Source organism: Esox lucius, chromosome 16 (genome assembly GCF_011004845.1).
Source record: "Esox lucius isolate fEsoLuc1 chromosome 16, fEsoLuc1.pri, whole genome shotgun sequence".
Taxonomy (NCBI): Eukaryota; Metazoa; Chordata; class Actinopteri; order Esociformes; family Esocidae; genus Esox; species Esox lucius.
In genome coordinates, this window is record NC_047584.1 from 19,905,112 (window position 1) to 19,923,244 (window position 18,133).

General features: G+C 42.7%; 1 protein-coding gene across 1 annotated transcript; it reads left to right on the forward strand.

Moving 5' to 3' along the window:
* The first annotated feature begins 366 nt into the window (after positions 1–366).
* wnt6b (wingless-type MMTV integration site family, member 6b) lies at positions 367–14,841 on the forward strand. Its single transcript, XM_010902930.4, has 4 exons — positions 367–1,019; positions 4,765–4,985; positions 10,472–10,797; positions 11,869–14,841. The coding sequence occupies exons 1-4, from the start codon at positions 940–942 to the stop codon at positions 12,328–12,330; spliced, it is 1,089 nt and encodes a 362-aa protein (XP_010901232.1). The 5' UTR covers positions 367–939; the 3' UTR covers positions 12,331–14,841.
* The last annotated feature ends 3,292 nt before the right edge of the window (positions 14,842–18,133 follow it).

Sequence of the window (18,133 nt, forward strand, 5' to 3'; positions counted from 1 at the left end):
GTTTTCCCCAAATTATGCAGCTTCACGTTATCAACAGATATTGGCAAATATCACAGAGACATCTGCAACACCCGAGATGAGCTCATCCATTCCTGAGAGCTCTGATTTCTTTACTGTAAACATGCGGGGAAATATTCCCCTTTCTCTCCCGATCCACTTTAAAATACCTTTTCTGCACACAGACAGGTTCCTTACACAAATTATCCAGTTTTCTGAGTGTCAGTAAGGATTTAACTTGGCCCGAAGCGCGTCATACCGGGTGGGAGATGAGCGCATTTCTTGTCCAAGGAAAATACATTCCCACTTGAGAGGGAAAAGTGCACGAGCGCGCAGACAACCTGGTAAATGTGTGCGCTTTGACGCCCGTCGCCTACCTGTGAATCGATAACTACCGACTACTTCGATGCGGAGCAAAGCACAAATCCAGCAGATGTCACCAAGGCCAATACATTTTTATTTATATTGCGGTATAGGTTATAACGTTAGCATTGATTGTCCTCACGGAATCTGCTGGGTCCTTGGGTTTACTTTTCTGCCCTAAGTCTGGCTACATTCCATCACCCCCGGGCTGTAGTATCCTCGCTGCCAGATTAAAATCGCTGTGCTATTGGAATTTCGTGTTTTAGTTCGGACGTGCTTGTCACCTTCCTGTGGTATTTGAGCTGTGAATCTGTCTACCCGAGAGACGACTATGAAGAGGTTAACAACTTTAATCACGGATGTCGCTTCTCTCCTGAACGAATAATCGAACGTTAGTGATGCATCCAAAGATGACTTCAATGGACTTTTTGCCTGTTTCGTTGGGGTGCTGAATCCTGCAGATAACAAATTCTGCAGGACGTCCTATGAAAACAACACCTTCTTAATTGAATTGGGGATTCGCGGCTCTCACTTTTGAACTTTCGTGTATTTTTTTTTAACGGATAGGCTACTCTTATCATGACTATTCCATTATCTCGTACTCAACTTGCCCTGTTTTTCATCCTCTTATGTCCGGTCAATATCATTGGGTTATGGTGGTAAGTCATGCTATACACAACATGTTTTCTGTATTTGCAAATGGGAATTAAGTTTTTCAGAATAAGGTGTTAAGTCATTTGATGTTACGTAGATTATGAACGTATGTCCATGTTCTTGATATTTTGCTTGGCATGATTTTAGATACATCAAATGTGAATTAGACTAACCTTTATTGAAATAGAGTTGTCTTGACAAGTGCAAGCTAAACCATGGTAGCACGTCTGATGACCTTGACCGCATTTTGAACCATGTGGTAGTAATTCATCTACAGTTACGATCTAATTAATGGTTGTGGATCTCACAACCTATGACCACACTGTTATACAAACTTACTTCAAGAAGTTGCATCAGTTGATCAATCAATGATCATTCTGTTAACATTTCTTAGCCAACTACAAAATTTGATTACATTCTTTATTTTGATGACAGACAAATAAAGGAAATGTGCTGAAAAATCTGGGATAAAATGAAAGACCCTAATGATAGATAGGACTAAGCTAGAAAGACAGGCTCAGCTGCATCTCGTTGAGGTCTGAGGTATCCTGTAGTGTAAAACTAGATATTATTAGGGTCACAGCTGGAATTTTAGGTAGACCTTGAGGCAATGGATATCTTATCATAAAAAAAAGTATGAAATTTAAATAGACAGAGTCTGATATTTTTGTATACATTATGATATATGTATTTGACATGCTCATCTGAAAAGGGATGTTTAGCCAAATTAAATCTTTTCAAGTTTGCCTCTCATCCACTCTTGATCAAGGCAGGCCATTAGTGCTGTTGAACTGTGAACCTTTCTCCCCAAAGACAAAATTGGAGCACCCGGATGAGCACACCTGGAGGTCCTGCAGGTTGACAAGACAAAGATGCTTTCTGTTGAGAGCTGGGCATGGCGTCTCACTCCTGTCTCTCTGCCCCATGTCTTTTAAAGCAAACGGTTGTCAACCAGACCTTACAGACAGGATGTCATTTGTGGGGGAGATGAAACGTCCCTGAGATAAACCTCTTCTTTCAGAGCTTCTTTGATTAGGCTCAAATCATTTGGAGGGAGAGCAGGGAGACCAGTGAGTATGGAATGCCTTTTTCAGGACAAGCAACCTCCCACTCTTGTGTGAGTGTGGGTCAAAGTCTGGCAGACAGCCAGGAGTGTGGCCCACAGGTGTGCGGAAAGCACGTTCCACTACCACTCATCCGGACTGCATGGGTCCCCGGGCCAATCTCTAGCTCTGCATCACCTGCGTGGAAGCACTTCATTGTATCAGATCATTATCGTTCTCACTCCCATTTCAAAGCAATAGTTCCTTCTGGAAAATTGCATGATTTGCAGTCAAGATGGAATCAGATTCAGTGACTCGGCTGAAATGTCTATTTACATGGCTGGGATGACAATGTAGACTACTATTCCCAAGCGTGTTTGCAGCCTCTGCTGATTCTTGGGCGTCAGGGGTTCCCGGTGCACGGGTACGCCTTTTGCTGTCCTCACAGGACACACGTGACAGACTGCAGCGCTGCGCCTGTGTCGTGCAGGACCCCAGATCCAGTCACTTGATTTAGTGTTAAGTTCTAGCAAAGATTTTGCCCGTGGCTCTGAGCCACAGACCACAGAGCTGAACACAAGTTGCTCTCTAGATAGCGTTCCAACGTTGTCGTGAGTGACTTCATATCCAGCATACTTACAGGATTAAGGAGAATGAAATTCAGTTTTTTTTTTTTTGTTGCAACGTGACAAAAAGCCCACGTACAGTATGGCTGTGAAGTTCATAGTGTAATCTGAGATCCACACACAGCTAGAAGAACATTGTATCGCCACTAGGTCACGTGAGCCTACTTTGGTACTTATTATTTGGATACTAATCATTTATCAGGTTCTCTTTATTTTGATTGCTGATTATTTGCCTGATATTTTAGGCTAGACGCTGTTCAGAGGGCACTTGATTGCATAGATGTCTGTACATCCTTGTTTCTGTTATGATTAGAATCTGTTTCTGCCTTATCGTGTCCAGGAGCTTCACTGTCACTGATACAGGGAAAGAATAATGGCATATGGCAGGGAAGATTAAGTGCTTATCTGATTTAGTTAGTTCTTTTTATTTGTGCGTTTATAAAGATTCCTATCCATTCAACATTGATAGCATCATGTTCCATTTAAGGGCCCGTTCAGGTCAGTCTTGGTTTGGATTAAGTTTTGTTCAAAACAGACAAATGTCTTCATGTACATTTTGCTGGAACCATACTCTGTCTGCATGCTTCGTCCGTGAAAGTGTTAACGCTTATTGCCTGTGTGATAGTCAAGCATTTCATTCGAATTGGTCCAGGGGGGTTTACTTTTTGCTCTGTCAGTGACATAGAACTTGGGGAAGAAATGCCCTCCGAGATGGTTTGCTTTTTTATGAGCCTACACCTCCTGCTGTAAATTCTGCTCCGTTTTTTTTTGTGAGCAGCTCGATGAGCCGGTTTCAAAGCTGTGATCCTGGCAAACAGATTCCCACAGGTTTGAAGGCCATGACACATCACATAATCAGGGGTTGTAAAGACTTGGTGTGTCTGCTAAGTACTGTATCTGCACTTGCTAATTACACAGGGGTGTGGATTCATTGGAGTCGGATCTGTGTAGGAACACTGGAGCATGCTCGGGATGTGTTCCCCCGCGATCCGTCTCCATGGAGACCTTGTCAATACATAGTCAATAAGTGGCAGGAGGATTTCAGGATCCCAGAAGCAGTTGAAGGCTGGACTGAAAGTCAGGTTCTCACACTTCAGTGTAGATAACTCACGTTGTAGGCATCCGGTTGCTGCTCACTCCCCAGTTTAAGGACAACATGAATTATTAGGCTTTCAAGAATTTTGCTCTACTTTATCTGTGCAGCCGTTAATCTATTTTTCAGTCTTTCAAGGACAAGCGTACATTATGTTGGCAGTTCAATTTGTGGTTTTCCATGACGCTATGGCTAAAAAAGGTACATCTAATTGTGTAAATAATAGGTATTTTGATTGAATCACTGATATATAGTTACATTTTAGACATTGATTTATATAAATGGCTTTAATAAAGTAATTGACTTACCGGATATGGGATGAATTACATTTTAAGAGCAACTATCCTGTATCTCACCCTTGTTATCAGACCGCCATGCTAGGGATTGGCAAGAGTGCTTGTCTTGACTTCTTAAAACAAACTCACGAGGCAGATGAATGTTATTAGTCAGAAAGATTAGCTCTGACAGGGGTGAATGAAAAGCAATGAGGTATTTTCACACACTCCTACTCCCACATAACAATAAAAATGGACTCAAGCTTTACAGATCACACTGGCTGAACTGGAGTCAGGGGCCAAGTTATTGAACGGAGGACCAGGGGAAAAGGGCTGTTCTCACATTAGGTCATAGCAACTGTCACGGGAAGTACTGGCAAGAGCTCACAGTGTTGGACCTTAGGCCCCGTACTCCCATGGGAAATTTAAATAAACAATTTACCATACTGTAAAACATACGTCTGTCAACGCAATGTAAGAAACCCAGCAATTAAGATGCTGCCTTTCCACTCCTTCCAGTTTTCACTGTTAATCATTCACTGCTGCCTAACTGTTTCTCTCCACACCTGAGAGAACACGTACGTTTAGCTTAGGTGCCACTTCTAGGTAAGATACTTTTTCTGAAATGTAACAAGACCTTGCAGTAATGTTTCGACACCACATTTTGACACAGGGTTTATAGTGACGGTCTGTGTTGCGTGGTTTCTCCGTAGGGCAGTTGGAAGTCCTCTGCACATGGACCCTAACAGTATCTGCAGGAAGACCAAGAGACTAGCGGGCAAGCAGGCCGAGCTATGCCAGACCCAGCCAGAGATCGTCAACGAGGTCGCCAAGGGTGCCAAGTTGGGCGTTCGGGAGTGCCAGTACCAGTTTCGCTTTCGCCGCTGGAACTGCACCAGTCAGAACAAGTACTTTGGCAAAATCCTCCAACAAGGTGAGTGAGGACTTGTCGCTATGGAAATGAATAGGACCCTTTGATAGTTACTCCCGACGTTTTCACCTCCACTCGCACACAGTCGGACATAGAGAATGATCATCTAAATGCCTTTCTCATGGGCCGACAGTGTCTCACTTAGGACGCGACCCGTTGACCTTTGAGTGCACAGCCATTGGCCTCACTTCAACTTCAGGTCGGATCCCAAGTGCAGTGCAGAACAAGGCCAGCTGTTGTATGTTAACTACACAGATTTACCCTTGACTGCTTTTCTTTTGCATCAAATTGCACACTGATCCCCCAAATTGCTTCTCATAACCATTGATCTCTAACATTGTCTCTGCTCTTTGAAGTGAGTAATAAAACTAATGTAGGGCCTTATTACTATGTAATTATTTTCCTGCTTTTTGTGTATTGTCTGGTCCCTTTTCACTTTCCTTTGCATGTCTCATATATACCATTCTGTGTGTACCAACAAAGAAGTGTTTTGTCAACATGCCACCCTTGAGATCCAATACAGTGTATCCTTTATGGGTTTTATCTAGCTAATACATGGCCTCAGTGGTTCGAAGACTCTTTAGAGTATATCCTTTATATTCCAAAAAGTTTGAAAACTAACAAACTGCTGGCAATGATAGAATTTCCGTACAGTAATCAGTTATAACATTCACTTAACAGCTTTTCTCTTTCAAAGAACTACTGCTTAGTTCTTAAGACCAAATTCCGAATGAAACGTCTCCTGCTGTAGACGAGCCACACACTGTAAGTCATCCTAGACAAATCCTGTAATCTCCATGTGGCAGAGCTGAGTATTCTGCGGGCGTTTTAACAGAATTCTGGTCACTCAATTAGGAATGATCTGGGTATTAAGATGATATCTTGTAAAGTGCTAGATTATATGCTATACACGATCTCCATGTGAACTGTGGTTTGCTACCTTCCTGTTTTGATGTTGATAACCAGCAGAGGGCAGAGTGCCTGTGATGCGGCATGGCTCCTCTGGTACAGCTACAACATGGATTTGACCTGGGACCACTCTCATTGGACTGACCTGGTCCCAGACAGACTGATCTAAATAGTATCTTTGTAGCTTCATATGAGTGTGAATTACTGTAAGCGAAGAGATTTTGCTGTCAGGATTAGGCCACAACCCTGGCTACTCCTTTCACTGAACACCACAGAACTTGGTGAAAATGCTAGGCAAAACGGTAATTAATCATAAATTCCTCCTTGTCTCTAGGTAAGGCTTAAGTGCTCTTCTGTTTTGAAGCATTCAGCACAATTACCAAAATGCTCCTCTAATGACCATTTGTCAGTGCAGGGAGCTCTGTAAAGACAGGTTTACTTCCTCACATGCACACAGCCGGTCGGGGCTGACCCACAGGGTAGCATACATTTTTCTGCCTTTGAAAAAATAACTGGAGGCTATTTTCTTTTTCTATTCAATCATATAAACCAGAGTTGTTGTTGTTGTGTTGGCTTTTCCGTGCCAGAGGTATACTGCGAGCCCTGCTGGCTGCTTCGACATGTCTCACGGTTGTAATGAAGTCATTAGACGCGCTCAAAGACAAATTTGTGTTTGTGATCAAATGGAGTGATCGTGACGCAGCCTGAATGTTGTTCCCACCGCCACCTCAGGAATGTGGGTCGTTATTGCCGCTGTCAAAATGTTCCTGCTTCTGTCTTTTTCTCTGTCAATCATCATTTGGGAGCTTTGCATCGTCTGGCTGGGCGGAGACTCCTGGAGAGAAAACAACCCCCACTCGTTGTAGGTTCCTGAGTCGCTATCCTAACTTATCAATGTGACACACTTGGTCTTTGTCCCAAATGGCATCTTATTCCCCTCATAGTGTATTGGATCTGTTGGATTTAGTTGTCATTTGGGATGCGAGGTATTTATTTGGCATTGCATGCACTCCTCTCTGGCTGATGAGAGCAGTTGTGGCATCATTTCACGATGATGTCTATAAAACTATCCCAGTTTGACATGGGATAAGTTGGACAAATACATTGAACAACAGTTTCATGCCACTGTGTACACTCAAAGCTGTGCGCTACCCACATTCTTTGGAGATCACATTTCTTTGCGGTGATCTATTACCGTAATTGCCTTGATCTTTGTTATGTTAGGGCCAATTAGCCCTGAAGGGTTAATTACAAAGGGTTGGTCCTACATCAGGCCCTGACACTGATACTATCAAAGTGGAGATGCTGTTTCTTTCCTTTGGTTCTAAAGTCTGTGAAATAGGATTTAATGATCTAGTCTCAATTAGGCAGCACCGTTTAACTACCAATCAAACTCTCACTGCTTCATTATGGACCCCGTTTGCTCCAGGAGTTATATCGCCATAGTTTCTTTAATACAGTAGTTTTTTCCCATGTCTGCGTCACAGAAGTGTAGGCTACGCCTATTCAACACCAATGTCCAGATACAATCAGTCCACGCTTGAACTTTCCTCTGGTTCAAAGTTTAGTGTTTGAGTGGGTAATATTGCCTAGGACTCCGCATGATGAAAGAAATATGTTTCCACCATTACGAGATCAGCAGAGCAGCTGCATTGAGTCAATTACCAGATTATGGTAAAAGCTTTGCAATACAGGGCTATGTATCATTTTATGGTGGAATGTATATCATTTTGGAGTAAGTGTGCATTATTTATGAGTCAATTATCAGATTATCGTAAAAGCTGTGCTATTTATGTTATACGTCATTTTTAGGGTGGAATGTGTGTCATTTTACAGTGTGTTTGTCCGATGCATGCTTAGGGATTACGTGGTGTAGGGGAGAGTGAGTTTGTTGAGACACCCCTTTTTTCTAGAAAATCATATACAAATCAATCAAATTACCACCTATTTAGGGAAAGTTTCTCATGTAATGGAGTTTGTGAGGGAAGAAACCACAATCAAATCAGTAGTGACCATGTTAAAATTTAAAATATGTATATGCAAATAATAATGAATAAACTGTGGATTAATGTTACACAGCAGACATCAGACCCAGTGTGTACAGTGTATTGTTTACTCTTACAGAGCAGATATCAGGCCCAGTGTATACAGTGTATTTGTACTGTTACAGAGCAGACATCAGACCCAGTGTATACAGTGTATTTGTACTGTTACAGAGCAGATATCAGGCCCATTGTATACAGTGTATTTGTACTGTTACCGAGCAGAAATCAGACCCAGTGTGTACAGTGTATTGTTTACTCTTACAGAGCAGACATCAGGCCCAGTGTGTACAGTGTATTTGTACTGTTACAGAGCAGAAATCAGACCCAGTGTATACAGTGCATTTGTAATGTTACAGAGCAGATATCAGGCCCATTGTATACAGTGTATTTGTACTGTTACCGAGCAGACATCAGACCCAGTGTGTACAGTATATTGTTTACTCTTACAGAGCAGACATCAGGCCCAGTGTGTACAGTGTATTTGTACTGTTACAGAGCAGACATCAGGCCCAGTGTATACAGTGTATTTGTACTGTTACAGAGCAGAAATCAGACCCAGTGTGTACAGTGCATTTGTACTGTTACAGAGTAGACATCAGACCCAGTGTGTACAGTGCATTTGTAATGTTACAGAGCAGATATCAGGCCCATTGTATACAGTGTATTTGTACTGTTACCGAGCAGACATCAGACCCAGTGTATACAGTACAGTGCATTTGTAATGTAATGTAATGTAATGTTAGAGAAAAAATCTGTTCAAACAGCAGCAAGAGATAAAAAATTGACAAAACAACACAGAGGAGGTAGCTACATTGACAAAAAAGTAGAACTAACGTGTTGAAGAGTCTATGACTCATTGGCTGAATTTACCCTGACCCTGTGCTTAGCTGTGAGGATTAACTTTCTGGATAACTTCTGTTCCAAGTTGATAGAATGGATTTCAGGTATGCAATGAGACTGTACAAGACCTGAACTTCTCCTGGACTACAGCACATGGCAGCAAAATCAATCCATCAAAAAAGATTCACCCTCATTAGATTGTGTCACATGTACTGCTGTAGAGAAGGGGCCCTGAGTTTCTCAATGTTCTTTTTAACCTGCCCCTATGCATCATTGACTCAAAGATTGAGTATTAAAAAAATATTTGCTAATTCCTGGCGAAGCCCCTTCTGGCACTAAGTGATCTGCCAGACAGGCCCAGGCATAGGCAGCTGAAGAAATTTGTTTGGAATTTGTGTCTTAGAGAAAAATATAAAAGGGTGTTCAAATCAAAAGATTTGTAATACTTTTCCATAACCTCCTATCTCTTAGTCATGTGATTTGCTTAGGTGCTGACGGTTGGTTACATTGTACAAGTGACAGATGGACTTTTAGAATTTATATTTGTAATGAATAGTTTAATTTCATTGAATCTCTTCTGTCCAATAGAGACATGATGATTAAACTGCATTGCACATTGGGGGTAAAGATAAGCAAGCTCGAGCTGTTGAAAAGCCAGCCTGGGGGACATAGCTATTGGCTGAAACAACTATTACTGTAACTTGTTTAGACAGTGACCTACTGAGGCATTCTTGTGGAGGCTCATTAGCTGTCTACAGTGGTTTTCTGTTTGCATCCTTTTCATTGCCACCTCCCCTGCTCCAGCAGTAAACAGGTCTCAACAGAAGTTATTAAGTAAGCTTTTCCCATTATGTACACTCAATTGACCTGAAAGGATAAAATTACCACTGACGAACATGAGGAGAAATGCTGCTGTGTGATAACCTGCACAGAGCACAGCACTCGCAGGCAGGGAGCGTCTTTTCTGGATCAGAATGTGAGGAGGACTGAGAGAAGGAATCAGGCGAAGGTGTGTTCAGCTGCTGGCCTAGAGGTAGACCTGGGCGGGGGCTTGGCTGGCCAGGGCTGGGCTGTATTGGGTTAGGCCGGGCCGGCCTGCATGAGGATGGGCTGGCAGGGGGACGGCAGACACAGACCAGGCCTGTATGGAGCCCTCACTGGGTGTGCAGACGGACAGCTGGTATTAATATCCCCGTGGTGCTGGTCTGAAGGGCCCTTGCACGGCACCGATTCCGTTTCACTAGATTTAATGAATCCCATTCACTGAATCATGCGATATGGAGTTGGCACAGGGCTGAGCGGTGACTGCACGCTCAAGTCTTCCAGCTCCAGAAAATAAAAGTTATTCATTTCAGCTCCGACACAATGGACCCCCGCCCCCCCCCAAACCCACCCGTCCCCCCTGCGTTCTGGATGTAATCTAGCAGCCAGGAGTGCTAGACAAATAGGAGATGCCGTCGACAACTGCCCAAATGGACTAAGACTTGGACCTCGTCCAAAGCAGCGAAGGACAACACAGATTACATTGATGTTTTGGTCCCTTAGATGAAGACCAGGGTGGTAAGCTGCCGCGCTACAGAAATAGACATGCAGCTGTCCTTATCTGAGATACCAGGACTATCACCATGCTGTGTGACCTGGGTCACCACATGTCTCTGATGTCTCCCTGTCTGTGTGTGTGTGTGTGTTTTCCAGACATCCGGGAGACAGCGTTTGTGTACGCCGTCACGGCGGCCGGGGTCACCCACACAGTGACGCAGGCCTGCAGCATGGGGGAGCTCCTGCAGTGCGGCTGTGAGGCGACGAGAAGTAGGGCTCCTCCCGGGCCAGCTTCCTCCTCCTCCCCCTCGTCCTCCTCCGCCGACACGGGCGAAGGAGTCAAGTGGGAGTGGGGTGGCTGTGGAGATGACGTGGAGTTTGGATATGAGAAGTCCAAGCAGTTCATGGATGCCAAAAGGAAAAAAGGCAAGAGTGACATCAGGACGTTGATCGACCTCCACAACAATGAAGCAGGGCGACTGGTACGACTTTCTATTTTGGTACATTTCATTTGTACTTTTATACTTTTCATCCTTTACTACGAAGGTCATAGAGAGAGAAGAGAATGTGAAGAGAGTGGGTTGGAATGGAAGCCATGCTGGCACCGGTACAATGTACACATGCTCTGGAGGCAGCAGCTTAGACAGCAAACTTTTAGTTTTATCCCTTTTTATTGTTATTTTACAAGGCAAGTATACTAACAATATATTCTTATTTGCGGCAACAACCTGGGAACTGTCCTGCTCAGGGACAGGATGGCAGGCTTCTTATCCTTCTTGGACCAGGGATCATGCTCACATGATGCTTCTTCTCGTTTTTATTTGTTCTAAACAACGGTGAAAATTAGCCGGCCATAAAATTCCTCTTCCCATCCCATACATCATCCAAGACAGCCTCTAGTCATAGTTCTGTAACGCTGTAAACTGATATTTTAACAGCTGTCTGAAACCAGAAAACAAGTGTGTGCCGCACAGTTTGTTTTTAAGCCTTTAAGGCAAGTAGCTGCTAATATTTAACTAAACACATTGTGCACGTTGACAAAGTGAAATACTGAATTTACAATGGCCTGCTTGTTGATAGGGACCGAGGAAGATTGCACACAGTCTGGAAGTTGTCTGCTCTTTGTAGAAGCTAATTACAGGTTATTGAATTCCCTGGGACTAACATTTGCTTCCCCTTGTCAGTGTTGCTTCATCACAGTATGTTACACTGGCACACAAGCCAAAACCTTTCCAAGGGGTCAGAGACAGGTAAATGGGAGGAGTGGCTGTTTAGTTGGGCCAATTATAGTCTCATGAGGATAGCTTTTGAACACAACAACCAGAATGCAAAAGGTGCCCGTGAGTAGAATGAGTGAGGTGAAAGAGTTTGGAGCTTAGAGCTTTGCATGCAGAATGGGTTAATTACCACAAGTATAACTGAAAGTTCTCTGTTCTGTTCTGTTGTCAAGGCCTGTAAGCTCAAGGAAGGCCTGAGGCAAGAGGGAGAGGTAAATTCTTTCTGAATAGCATGTGCATTTATCTCCCCTATCTATCTTTGTATTATAACTACAGGCGGTGAGGAATTATATGAGGACTGAATGTAAATGTCATGGCCTGTCCGGATCTTGCACACTGCGGACATGCTGGAAAAAGATGCCTCACTTCCGTGAGGTGGGCGATCGCCTGCTGGAGAGGTTCAACGGAGCTTCCAAGGTCATGGGAGGCAACGACGGCAAGACCCTGATTCCCGTGGGCCAGAACATCAAACCTCCGGACAAACAAGACCTGATCTACTCTGCCGAGTCGCCCGACTTCTGCTTGCCGAATAGGAAGACGGGCTCGCTGGGAACGCGGGGCCGCATATGCAACAGCACAGCGATGGACGTGAGCGGCTGTGACCTGCTGTGCTGCGAGCGAGGCTACCGTGACGAAACGGTGGTGTTTGAGGAGAACTGCCTCTGCCGCTTCCACTGGTGTTGCGTGGTGCAGTGTAAGAAGTGCTCGGTGAGAAAAGAGCTGAGTCTCTGCAAATAGCGTCACCAATGAGGAGCTTGGTCGGTTTCAGGCCTCACAGGAAAGATGCACTGAGATTAGGGTCCTGTAGGGCGCTTCAGGAGCAGGCTGAGAGATTAGTGTATCTTTTGGGTCAACTTGGCCAGACGGCTGCAGCGGCTCTCCTTAAGCTGTAGAACAGTCCAGAAAGGCCACTTGCAACACTTGCAACACTTTGCTGCGTAGAGAACTAGAACCCTGAAACCAAGGCTCTTTAAGGAAGTTTGTTCTCTGAAAACCCTCTGGAGGAACTTTCCAACGTCTGGTCTAGCTCTCTACTGTGGAATATTGAATGTCACATCTAAAGTTAAAAGTTACATTTCCAATCAGAAAGCTTGGTGTTTTCCTTGTCGTTGATACGGAGGTCTTTGCGCCTGAAGCAGTGGTTCCAAACGTGTGTGCGCAGTGACCCACCTTAAGCCTTTAGCTATTGACCCAGAAAATAGCGGAACAACTGTTTCTAGCCTCAAGCCCAATGCCTTGAACATCCAGGAACACGCTGCAACCCACCATTAGAAACACTTTTCATAGTCAGTTAACCGTGTATTAACAACTCGTGATACATTGTCACAAAAATGAAATTACTTTTGAGTTTGGAAAATTAGACAGTGCTTGTGGTAATAAGATAAAAACCACACCAGATACGTTCCCATATACCAAATATTTCTTTCATAAGAAAGGTGAATGGACGTGCACCAACCACATGGAATGATTTTGTATCAAGCACAACATTTATGAAAAAGGGAATTGTGGAGTTATTTTGAGGACAAACCCCATTACGTTTGCATCAACGAGAATCTGAACTGACATCCAAGACTATTATTTATGCACATTTTATGACAAAACTACTCATAGTTTGATGAGGAACGTGCCTACCATCTCTCTGAAAAGCACTTTGATATGGGAGCTATCTATGTAAACCATATGTAACTTTTTTTTTTGTTTTGTTTGAGTAGGTTTTGTATGAGGTGCAGTATTGAGAAAGTATGATATTATGTTTATCTGTTTAATATACAGGGCTTTTGTATGCACTTTCAATTAAAGCATTTGTTACGTACTATATAGATTTGTCACATATAGTCATGTTGTGAAGAATGGCCAGTCACAATCACATACAATGCTGACAGCGAATACATACATCTGGCTCCTCGAAAAGTCAACTTGCTGTAGGTAGTTAATACTAAAAGTCCATTTATTTCTCTAGAATAGACAGATCTGATCTCTTTCCTTGTTTTTGGGGGAAATTAATTCTTCAATCTTTACGCTGATTAAAAATAGTGATTATTACAGAAATGTGTTTTTCCAAATCTTGCTGAATATTTTCACTGTTTACTTGTATCAGTATGTAAGGTTTTTAAGTGTACTTTTTCTTACACTTTCTTTAGATAATTTTTGCTACTTACCATTCAGGGATCTGTAAGACAAGAAACCGTTGGGAAAACAGAGTACAATGAGAGATGATGTTGCTATAATTTATTGCAAATATACCATGGTGTGTGACCAGATGATTCCTTGCCAGGGGGTTCATACCTAATACTGTTACTGTGACTGTGGCTACACAGCATTACTCAGCTACTAGCTCTGTGGAATCAACACCATTTGATGTTTAATTTCATTTAAGTAAAAACTTTTGTACTAAAGGGAGAAAAAAAGAATAATGTATTACTGGACTATTCTGAAGGAGTTCTACGACAATATCAGGCATTTTTGCATGTAGATTAGCAGTAGAATTTCTCACTTTATTAGACCAACTGTTGCATTTCACATGTGAGGCAATGTATCACTATGCAAGGACTGGGCCTGTCTATTCGCCAAAGAACAGCTGAAGGACTAAGGCAGCCAGGTGGTTCACTAGTACTGTATCTTTGTTAAACAGCCCTTGTAAATATGGAAGAACATTTATTTGTCGTTTCCTGGATTAAGACAAAACATAATTTCCAAGTTTAAAAAGTAATTATGTCATGGCATGTTGAAAGATTTTTGTCAGCATTTTGGATTCAGAGACATAATAACAGTCTCATACTTGGTTGTTTATTGAATACACCTTTCTACTCTTCAGACTTAATTTCATATCCACATTTTTGTTATTTTCAAGTTACAGAATTATTCAAATTTGGAGTAAATTGAGATGTTTCTGCACTTACTATATAAATAAAATCACACTGTTCTCTCAACTATTTCTTTTTTCTGTAGTTTATTTATTTGTTTGTTGTATTTAGGTCAGGAGTATGGTGTGAGAGAACGTGCGCAGCTGGGGAGTGTGTTAAGTTATCAGAAAACTAAACTGATCATTATGATTTTTCTCCTGCCAAATCACTGGCAGACCTTTGGATATTAGAAAACCGAAACTTGTTTGCAGTGGCCTATTCTGTTATACAATGAGCAGTGTGAAGTTAAATTCAATGTGTTGTAATGACTAGAAGAGTATCAGGGATAGGTTTTTTGTAGCACATGTGCAGAACGAAAATGGAAACAGCTGTCATAGTGGGTGGGGCAAACACAACATTAATTGTGCTAGCTTGAATAATCACTAAAGCAGTATCGTATTGTAAATAAAATGTTGGTATCATTTACACCGATTGTTTCCTCACAGAATATTCACCTTTTTCTTTCCTCAACAGTTTCCATCCCTGTTTGTTGCAATTCATTCCAGCTATTTTTGTCTCACCTAAGTGTTTGTTTTAAAATGTATTTGATGTGAAATTCATTAAGTAACTTTGTTAGACCAAGACCAAGCCAAAGCAGAGACCTAATATATTTACCCTTTTATAAACTAGTAGAAACCTATGTCACTTTTTCCTTCCATAGACCTTTAGCATCTTGTGTGTTATTCTGATGGGTTGACTGCATACTGGTCAGGGTTGAGGGTTTCACCTCACCACTGTCCAATGGCTACTCCCTAAAATATATTTTCGACACTTCTTCAACTATCGTTTTGCCACTCAGCAAAAAGGTGTTGTTTAGAGTTTTTGTGTGCTGTTGGATGGGGGGGGGGGGGGTCTGTATTAGTTTGAGCCATGCAAGTCGACACAAGTTCATATTTTCCAGGAATTCTGGTTGTAGTGGAGCCAGCAGTGTTCAAGAGGCAGGCAGGCCACAGACAGGGAAAGCGCCAGAAGCGCTCTCTCCTCAAGCTGCCACGGCTCAGCGTGGGTAAAGCCAGGGGAACTGCATAAACAGTGGACAGATTTATAGAAGCCCTGGTATTAACGTAGCTGCCTTTCACTCTGCCTGCCTGCCTGCCTACCTGCTTACCGTGTTTCAATAGAGGTGTACTTTTCCACATGTCCCCGCTCCAGACAGGGGAATGCAGTGTTTGGAGATGTCTGTCTTTGCATAATGACGGCCTGCCACGGTAAATGGATACACAGTGTGTGTCAGAAGGCAGACAGTAATTTCCTTGGATCAATTAGGCCAATAGGAGTCCTCCTGTGGTAGCGTCTGATTATCAGAAAGAGCAGTGAACTCCTGGTGGTCTAGTACTACTCACCACAAGGGCTCTGATCAAAAGTGCACTATAAAGGCCATAGGCTGACCCCTTAAAGGGAAAAAATAAGGTACAGGGTGCCATTTGGGCCTTTGACACAGATTAACTGTTGACATGAGAACATATGAAAGCTGGTTAACATGACTTAGATCTCTTCTCGCTGGCTCCTTCGATCAGGGAGCTATCATTCGGACGTCATTCGGCTTGACTCAGAACATTTGAGGGGGAGAGCTAAGTGTAACAGGTAACTCAGCTCCGTAATGTTCCGTGAACTTTGCGAACTGGTCCTGTTCCTCACTGGGATCCTCGCCACTCCAAACCCACTCAGAAACGTTGTGTGAGGTTTGATCTGATTGTAATCAGTCTAATTATAACCCACAGTGTAAACCTCCGTTCTAGTGGTGTGTAAGCACAGGGTTCAGATGAAACAATGATATTTACGAGCGAGGCATATGCCTCTGGAGATGGAAGTTCAGCTGTTGTCTTCCTGGTGGACTGTGTAAGAGAAGCCCACCTAGGTCGGTGGCAATAGGTTACATGCCTAGCACAATTGCTTGCAGTGTATCATTACTTTGGCTGGATGAACATAAAATTGAGCACTCTTTGTGTAGTAAAAGTAGACCTCCTTGTTATTGCTCACAGTAAAAACATTGCTGCTTGGTCGGGGGGTGATTGAGAAACCTGCTGTTTTAGGTTGACTTGGCACTGCTTGTTCAAAAGAAAACAGGCCTCAGGACCGTCACTCCAGGACTGTGTCAATAAACAATGTTGTTTGCGAACATTCCATATGGGAATTCCCTAATGTGGTGGTGCCTCTGTCTGATATAGATTTTTGATTTCCCTGTACAGCCGTGTTTGTCACGTGTTTATGATACCTGGTACAATTGGAGACAGTCTATGGGACGTACATATTTAGAATGTCTCAGAGTAGGAGTACTACTCTGTGCTCAGTCCCCCCGATATTCTCATGTCCATTGTGATCTAGAAGTTATAACAGACCCTACCGTACAAAAGCACTTCAGTGCCGGTTCATCTCAGAAGGAGGCATGATGATCTTTGAACACAAGATGGCGCTGTTTGAACAGGGTGTTTGAATAAAACAGAAAACACGGTGCCATGCTTGGAAGACAACTTGAAGTGTCATGGAACAGCTGCTGGTTAATTGCAGGGGGGATTACTCGCAACATCAACACATCTGGGTTTTGGAGCTTCTTGTCGACTGTTGTGGACCTTTCAAACCCTCCACTAGGACCAATTCTCTGTTCAATGCCACCAGCCAGCAACAGTCGTTTTTAGAATGGGCTTTCCCGACAAAAATTGCTCCCTATTTACCCTCTGGGTCCTGCTAAAAAATGATGCACTTTGTAGTAAATAGAATGGCATTTGGGACATCTCTAGTGTCCTGGTGGACCAGGTGCTTCCACAGACTCATCCTTATCTCCATGACCTGACACCACTCCACTTAGAGCTCATTCTGAGGGAAGCCAATGATCAGCATCTCTTTCTGATCTCTATCTCTAACCCATTTCTCCCCTCAGATTTCTTTTTTTTTTTTATCAATAATGCCTCAAGCCATTCCTTTCACCTGAAGTTGTAAAAGTGCCAATATGTATTTTGTTGTGATCCTTGTCTTGAAGATAAAAGACGTTGGTGGATGTTTCCACAGACAGAAGACGGAGTCCAGATGGTTGGATCAGCACAGTCCACCTTGGAAAGACAGATAAACAGAGAGACAAAGTCCAACATCTATGTCAAAGAGTGTCCACTGTCTATAATAATAATGGATAAATACAGATACAGAGATATATATTTATTGGATATATATATATATATATTTATATACAAGTTTATAGAGAAAGAGGTATACACATCATATAGGAGAGGGAGATAGATGTACCGACATAGCTGTTTTATGTTTACAGCAAAAGCAACAAACAGTGATGGTTTGAAAGTTCTCATACCTCCTCTGTTTTGTACAAATGCCTCTAGTCGTATCACCAGCACTGCACGCACACATGTTACTACACAATAACAATAGCAGGCAAACATTGGGTAATTATGTCCAATTAGGAATACCCGGGAGTAATTAAAGCACTAAAGAAAATAAGCAATGTTCTGATTTCCCCTTAATGGTTTTGAGTGCTTGAGCCAGCTTATAGAGAAACACCAGAACAGAGGCTTATTGCCCTCAGGGGATGAAAACAAACTACCTGGTCATGGGATGGATTTGAATAGCTGGGGATAGCCATACATGAAGGCTTTAGGATGCAGTAGAATATAATATAGGATACAACATTA

Bases quoted from the DNA above. Each gene is read 5' to 3' on its own strand.
- wnt6b (XM_010902930.4), top strand. From the start codon at position 940: ATGACTATTCCATTATCTCGTACTCAACTTGCCCTGTTTTTCATCCTC. The intron at 1,020-4,764 runs GTAAGTCATGCT...GTTTCTCCGTAG, and splicing joins AATATCATTGGGTTATGGTG to GGCAGTTGGAAGTCCTCTGC. The intron at 10,798-11,868 runs GTACGACTTTCT...TTATAACTACAG, and splicing joins ACAATGAAGCAGGGCGACTG to GCGGTGAGGAATTATATGAG.